General features: G+C 41.0%; 1 protein-coding gene across 1 annotated transcript in view; it reads right to left on the bottom strand.

Moving 5' to 3' along the window:
* Positions 1-3,920, bottom strand: part of LOC143493173 (protein unc-13 homolog A) — a 49,036-nt gene extending 45,116 nt beyond the window's left edge. Inside the window, exon 1 of the mRNA XM_076991387.1 lies at positions 3,631-3,920. Within this exon, the coding sequence (XP_076847502.1) occupies positions 3,631-3,652 (22 nt within the window). The 5' untranslated portion in view covers positions 3,653-3,920. The remainder of the gene's footprint in view (positions 1-3,630) is intronic.
* Between the last annotated feature and the right edge of the window lie 4,619 nt (positions 3,921-8,539).

Here is an 8,539-nt window from a genome sequence, read left to right as displayed (position 1 = left end):
GCCTCCTCCTGTCACACTTGCTGCATGCACAGATTTCATGAGTTTTATGATTGCTGTGCACAACGTGTGCGGGGATGGGGGGGGGGGGGGACTATTTGAATGTTAATGAAGGTCTGGAGGTCATTTCTAGCAGTTTTCTACAGCTTGAGGATGAAACTCCCTGTGCATTTGGATGTGTGTAGTAAAAGAGGGCATTTGCATACCTCCATCAGCACCTGGAAGAAATGACGGCCTTTTGTCACTATTCTGACATTCGAGAAGGGATTTGCATATCTGCATATCTGCATATCTGGATCTCATTGAGTTCCCCAGCTAAGCTCTAATGTATTTCTAAAGGAACTAACAGATGAAGCACTAAACTTCTTCTATCTTGGGTTGCCATATGAATATTTCATTGTGATAAAGGCAAAATCTATTTTAGCTTCCTAGAGCTAAATGACAGAGATCCTGGGAAATGTCAACAGTGTGCCTTTAAGGTTTGTGAAAGAGTTTTCTAAAGATGGTTTTATCTTTGATCTATTTGATTTACGATAAATGAATTGTTATTTTCATAAAATAATCATTTCTGGAGGCAAAATTCACAAGTCCCATGTTTCATGTTAAACAGAAGATTTCACAAATCCTTTACAAAAGCAGTGATTTTTAAATGTTGCAGTCTGACATTAGGGAGAGTAACACCTCCAAAATATTGTTCATTATAAAGTCAGTTATTTGCTCTACGATCCTGCAATGCTTCAACATGCCAAATATAAAAGTCTGAGGAACGACTGGAGTTCTTTATCCTCCTGCACCGCCTCAGAAACGCCTCACTGGTGTCGATCAAAGGCAGCATCCACGCCTGGCCCTGCCAATCACAGCGCTGCATGATCTGAGACCTTCAGTGCTCAAAGTCCATCAATATCCATTTGTGCTTTATGTGTAGTCACGAGAGCTTTGCATCATGGTATCTTGTGTTCTCCAAGGACACCGAGTGAGGACGTGCGGCTAACATCATGTTTGTTTGTTTGTTTGTTTGTTTGGGGTTTCCTTTTGCTTTCGCAACTGTTGATGTCTGGATGTTTTCGGAGAAATGTGTGCCTGTCAGGGCCGACAAACAGAATGTTTGGTCTGTTCCTTTGTGTTTCCAATCTGCTCGGTCTACTGTAACCTGACGATGCGTTCCAGCCGACCAGTGTCTGTACTAACAGGCCCAAATTATTTTAAGTCCCTTGTGCTTGCTTCCATCCTGCTGGATATCTGAGGAGTTTTCATGCAAAACACACCCAGATGAGCTTCGCAGCACCAGACAGGCACGCTGCACGTCCAAGCTCAAGCTAAGGTGACTCGGGGCGTTCGGTTTCACTCCGAGCGGTTCAAAACAAGCCCCTGCAGTGCATCAATACATGTCAGAGATCAATGAAAAAGGACTTGGACCGCAGGGCACAGGAAACAAACTCTTAATAACGGCACTGACTCATACATCACTGACAGGATGAATAATTCAGGCCAGGAGCTGCTGGCGCCCACAAACAGCACATTGTAATCAATGACCCCAAGATCCCATTTACAATGTAGACGCTGGAGGAGAATGACAAGGAAACGCAGAGACACTAAAGTTGTGTGCATGAAGCTGGGCTAGAACACGTGCCTTCCCATCCACAATACATCAGTTGATCCACAACACATCAGTTGATCCACAATACATCAGTTGATCCACAATACATCAGTTGTTGGATATTTATACTTGAATTGGTTCGCTCACGTCATTCTGGGATTCTTAAAGTGATCGTGTGATTTAAAGTGATCGTGTGATTTAAAGTGATCGAGGTTCTACACAGACAGAGAGGAACGTACGGATATGTACTTGATTTAGAGCATTCGGTTAATGCTGAATTCCAGATCATTCATTAGAGGTTTACGTCGAAAACCATGGTGGGTTGCAGAGTGCCCAAGTATGGGTAATAAGCTGCTCTCTGACTGTGTAAACGTGGATATACTCCCACATACTGTAAGGGAGAGGAGGAAGACACAGCGATGGCAACACATAGGACAATACAGGATTATATCATCATAAATGCAGGAGATTTATGTAATGTGACTATATAGTTAAAACAGGATGTAACATCCCTGCATAGACTGGTTGATTTCATCCAGATGTTTGACCACTGCAATAAACACACCGTTTGAAGAAATACCATGGAACCTGTTCTTACTGCGTACAGACTGGAGTCCCACAGAAGGAGCAGTGAAACACAGTTTCATGCCACATTGTTCATATATTAATTACTACAGTAAGCTCGGCTGTCGACGTACTCATAAACCTCGTGCCCACACCTCACCTCCTTCACCCCCTTCTCTTTTTTGGCTGTCTCTGTGCCCGTGTCTCCCTCTCCGTCTGTCTATCCCTCCCTCCCTCCCTCTCCGTCTGTCTATCCCTCCCTCCCTCTCCTATGTGCACGACTAAAAGAGCCAAACTGAGACGTGATTCTCAAACTCAGATGGAGCCCGCAGACCAAAGCTGTCACAATGCTTCGTCAGAGGCAGAAGAGACCTGACGCTGCCCGTCGTGGTCCAGTCGTATTCCTAAAAGCATTAGCCCAGCCTCTCTTACCTCACCAATGCGACACCGCATGTGACTGAGCGTGTACTGAATCTAAAGTTTCTTTTGATGCGGATTTACTTTCACACGAACATCAAGACGCGTTTTTTAAAGCGTAGCTATTATGCGAGCATGGATTAAAGTCGTGGACTACCATGAAGCGCGCGCGTATGAGATTAAAAAATGCATTTAATGCTTCGTGATAATTCAAACATCCATTGATGGTCATCAGAATAACGGCCGCTTATGCGCGCTTTTGTGAATGGCTTTCTGCTATTGCGAAATCGTGATGCTTGTCGTACTATGCCTTTGTCTGCCAGCCTGGCCGTGATCAGAATGAAGCAACACGCGCCTCCTCCGTTTCGACGCACGAGGCTCGTTTCAAGGCTCGGCGCGAGCTCACGCGCGCGCACACCCACCCACCAGGATTCCCTCGCGGGCGCGGGGAGAGGGGGAGACGGGCTTCACCGCAACAGTGCAGCAGGTCTCCCCCTCTTTTTCCTCACCTCACTCCACATCAGTCGCAGATCATTACTGAATTCCACACGCTGCGGCAAACTAACACAGCCCCCCCCCCCAAGTTAAAATGCACACATTTTGAAAGTAGATGAAACAGATTTACAGGTGGGAGCCATTCAATTGATAGCGAAATTAGACGCAGAGTGGCATAAAAACCGCGTAATAAATCGATTAGAAAATACAACAAAACAAATAGTAATCACGTTTAATAATAAAACATTCAGCTAACGTTCAGCCGAACGAAACCAAAAAAGTATCTCATAAATTGTCATTTAGCCCAGAGTGGGACAAATATACTCGCCAAATTAGAGGACTGATTTATGAATATCGTTTAACTCCTTACAGCTTAATTTCCTGTCAATGCCACGCAAGAAAAACTATATAGAACTGACTGCCGTAGCCTAATTCAAGTAAAGAATGGACACACAAACTTTGACAGGATAGTATCACTCAGCAGGGCTACAGATGTCAAGTAACATATCGACACATATCGATTAGAGTTTTGCTGCAGAAACTATGAAATTTCCGCTTACCCCCAACACAAAGCAGTGACATGGCTTAGAGTATCTGAGTTTTGCAAGCTGTCCTCTACCGGTTCCCCGGATCGCCGGTCGAGAATGGGAAAGTCCACACGCTGTGATTTGGTGGATAACACCCGCCCACGCTCAACCCACAATCATGACTCGCGTGCTCTGTCCAAAAGAGAGCTCGCTGCCTAAAACACTTTCGCTTTTTTTCTCTCTTTGCAGTTGTGCGATTGTCTCTCCTCGGGACCTCTCTCACGAGCCTCGTCTTAGTTCTCGTTTGCGCACAGCCATCTTGTTTCAGCACCACAGAACCGAGGACAGCTCACTGCGTGACGTCATGGTGGCGAGAAGTAGCAGGAGACACGAAACATCTGGACACGACGCGGAGGAGTTTCTCACCGACTAGGAAGTTAGATTTGTGAATTGTTAATTCCACTAAACACATTTTCTTCTCGCTGTCACGTTTTACGCCTTGAGTCTGAATTAAAATTTGTGAAGAACACATGGTTAAAGATGGCTAGCTTGCCAACTTAACCTGAGGTGTCTTGGGCTCGCTCTGGGCTGCGGGTTCATGTAACGTTAACTTTACAGCTAATAGCTGACAAAAGCAAAAAAGTTAGTTTCAAGGTACATAAAATACATATTGTGCAGCTTTCTACAGAACTGTAGTTCAACTGCTGGTGATACTGAATATAGCAACCAAGATAAACAGATACACTGTCAATTTGATCAGCCGCTAAACTTTAGTTGCATAATTTCATACGTAAAGTATCTCTTGCAAATCCAATAGCATACTGTTAAAGATGATTACAACAGTAATGAGATAATTGACTTAAGCCATCGAAATCTCCATCACCGTTTTCTGATCGACTCCTACTTCATCGTCAAATATTCTTTCAAAGTAAAATCTGTCGCAATCTTCATATCAATCCGCTGAGGAAATTGAATGCAGCACACCCACTTCATAAAATATCCTTCCGCACGTATCGCGCAATTACATATTTCCATCAGTGAGGTCGCCAATTACCCAAACATACATAGTGTAGCTTTAATTTATTTTGTTGTTTTTATTAATTCTGTAATAAAGAATTTTATTAAATCAGTTATCATGAAGGACTTATACAGGAATCTTGTAGCTATTTAATCTGTGCCCTTTAATGATCTCTTTTCCAATTCCTTCATTATAAAATTTTGCTGATGGTTTAACCAATTACAAGTGTGCAATGGCATTGTATATACAGTAATACTCTGTAAACAAAATTTGACAAGTGAGAATTGTTAGTAATGTGAAGAAAATTGTATTGCACTGCTACTAATGTACAATACACCGGAGTGTAAGTGCAGCATCGGACACCAATGCTGAGACGAGATTTATTAGACAAAAATCAAACATCACCGTCATTCTAACAGTCCAGGGTCAGTTTACTTATGCATGTTTAACAATGAACACACAGAATAAACTCCATACTCCTGGACAAACATATATAACAACAACTGAGCTGTTGAAACGAAGAAAACAAAGCCCAGTGAACAAGATAATATATTCACAAGTTAACGAGGGAACTAAACCAGACACAGGTGATAACACTAATGAAGGGCGGAGTTACAAATGAACAGGTGATAACACTAATGAAGGGCGGAGTTACAAATAAACAGGTGATAACACTAATGAAGGGCAGAGTTACAAATGAACAGGTGTGACAACTGAAATGACAATGAGCACATGGAATATGAAAACAAAGACAAGATTGACATGTGGGGACAATGTCAGGCGTGACAGATAGTAATGTACAGTATATGGCAGCATTAGTAATGTACAGTATATGGCTGCATGGTCTGGCAGTAACATTACATCAGGGTTGCAACATTACATCCTGCTTCTAGAGCCCAACCACTCTGGAGAATTTAGAACAATGCTTTTGCTCTAATATTCAGGTGCCCATGAGAGGTTGAACTGCCTGGATCCAGTGTGCTAGATGAAGGTTGGAGCTGAACTCTGTAGGTCAGTGGATCTCCAGGATCATGACTGAGCACTCCTGCCTTAAAATGTCTTAGTGGCAGTGAATGATCTACATCAGGTCCGGTAACCTGATAGCCAGTGGGCAGAACCTGTTCTTTTTGCCCTCTCGTCCTAGACTCGATGCTACGGTGCTTCTTACAAGATGGTGGCCTGGTAAACTGAGCCCTGTGCTGAATTTGTGAACCTTTCTCAGGCATTTTAACTGACCAACAAGGGTGGATGTATGTTGTTAGTGATGAGCACTGCCACAACTTTATTGTCATGGGCTGAGCTACACTAGACAGTGATGTGGGCAGTTAGGATGCTCTCTTTGTGGTGCACATGTAGATGTTGGAGAGGATGTTGGAGACGGGCTGAATCTGTTCAGATTCTTCAGGAAGTGGATCTCACAGCTACTGGGCAGATCTTGGTTTATGTTAGCATCAAGCTAACAGCACTGTTTATTAATATTTGATGGCAACCGCTAGATAATTACATTCAAGAAAATGTTCTCTGCTTTTTATGTGACTCAGTAAAGACTGAAGCAATTCATGTTCTTCAGAGCTGGGTTCATGACAGCAGCCTTCAATAGACTGTTTGTGACATTTGGAGTGAAATGTAAGAATAGGAAAATATGAAACTTTATCTGCAGCTCAAACACAAACTAAAGGAAAACAATTCAGAAAATAGCACAAGTGCAGAAAATTCTCTCAGAAAGCTCCTTCTGCTTCTGTGCAGCACAAAGGCAAAAGGCAAAGTACTGCAGGAGTGAGTGTGTGTGTTCTGTGTGTTCAAAGTACTGCAGGAGTGTGTGTGTTCTGTTAAAAGGGGAGAGAAGACAATGAGGTGAACAAGGGAGAGATGTGTGTGTGCTAATTAAAGACTGGGAATGAGGGAGGGCTGTGGGGTGTTTGTGTGTGTGTGTGTGTGTGTGTGTGGTTGGGTCTGGTATGGGTATCAACATCCAAACTGTGACACCATGAGTTAAAAAGCTTTAAATCACATGTTTGAAAGTTCATTCAGTGCATCAAATACATATTGACATTGGCTAATTAGTTACAGTAATGTACAGTTATGTAAGACAGGAATACATTGAAAATGAAATATATATTATATAACATTATATATATTTATATTTATATATTATATATATTTATATAAATATAAATTTGTTCTTAGATTAGAAATATTGTCAATAACTTGATGTATCTTTATAACTTGAGGTATATGCTTACTTTCACACCACAAAATCACAGGTTCTTGGCCAGAAAAACTAGGGCAAAATCTTGCAGGTCTGGAACCAACGCACCTGTGATGCAGGTGACCAAAGGGGCGGGGCTCCAGCATCACCTTGGTGACCTTCTACTGACCTGCCCACCATTTACAACTGAAATCATGAGATCCACAGCAAATACAGCAGTAATGAACCATCAGTGGCCCCAGAAAGAAACAAACACATTACTTGCGATACGACAACGTGGTTTACACCATGCCTGCTGACATTTGTTTGAATTTGCTGGTGGAAAAGTGGCATTTCATAAGGCATGGTGCAATGGTTCATATGCTGAAACTTTGGTCTTTGTTTATAGAAAGTAGTCAAAATGTTGGAAACATCTACCTTGTTCCAACACTAATTCACACTATAAGCTCTATACCTACAATATGTCTACAAAGCTAAAGGAAGTGGTCAGGGACTACATTTTATTAGCCTAAAGTCCTCCATGGCTATCCTGACACAAATGTTTGTTTAGGCTAGCAGCCCTCCTTATATACAAAATTATAGGACATGATCATTCTGTAATAAGTTTTAAAAAGTGTGAGAGAGAAGAGAGTCACTGTGAGAAAACACTGCATATAATATTGCTCATAGTGTGCCAAAACAAGAAACATGCTTACCTTATTCATAACTGACTGAAAAAAGCAAAATCCTTAACTGTTACACATTAATTGTTATTTGATAAATTGTTAATTAACAAACATATAACTTTTGTCAATGTACAGAAAAAATCATTTGTGATGAAAATAGTGGTAAGTGAAATTTATGGATTTTTTTACCTAAAGACAAAGTATGGCCAGAGCAAGGATCTTTTATTTTGTCAATCACTACAGACGAGGAAGTGACTTTACTTGAACTCCCATAGATGCCAGCTTCCCACAGTTCTCTAGGCCTTATGATTATGATTCTGAGAGCAGTGAAATAAATTTGTCAAGAGCTTGCACGTAAACTGACACGTAAAGTTGTACAAGCTGATCTGAATGAGTGAAAAATATATAATGTTGATGAAATGCAAATTTGTTGAACTGAAATGCATTTTATATTTGTTCTTAAATATGCCATAATTCTATTCAGCTGCTCCTTACAAATAAAATAAAGCATTTAAGGTATTTATAGAAATAATCTATTTTTAATTATTGTAAATGAAAAGCCAATAAATTTTTTCATATTAAATATTTAATTTAATAAGTGTACTCGTACAGCCTTGCTACATATAAACACAACAATGGACAGCTACAGTGGAGAGCAACATGAACGTTTCCTCTTTTGTCCTGAAGGTGGCAGTGTATTTGCCCTCATTAAAATATTATTGAAAGGTGAATGATATGACAGTCAAATGTGGCTCCAAACAACCTCTACCTTGTAAAATAATATTGTTGCTTTTCTCTTCATAAAATAAAATAAAGGTTAAATTAAAATGCAAATAAAATGTTTCATCGTAATGGCCAATAGATGAGGATTGAGGACATTAAACCTGGATTTGGACATCAGCAGATGTAGAAATGAGTAGATCCTTGATGATAGATGCCAGATGCTCTGATGCTATTCTGTTGTTGTGGTTTCATTTATTTTTACTTATATGTGTCTTGATTCTGATCTGGTTATTGGGTTTACGGGAGGAAGCAATTAATCACTGTTGC

The sequence above is a fragment of the Brachyhypopomus gauderio genome, unplaced genomic scaffold, assembly GCF_052324685.1.
Source record: "Brachyhypopomus gauderio isolate BG-103 unplaced genomic scaffold, BGAUD_0.2 sc82, whole genome shotgun sequence".
NCBI classification, from domain to species: Eukaryota; Metazoa; Chordata; class Actinopteri; order Gymnotiformes; family Hypopomidae; genus Brachyhypopomus; species Brachyhypopomus gauderio.
This window is presented reverse-complemented; position numbering and strand designations above follow the sequence as displayed.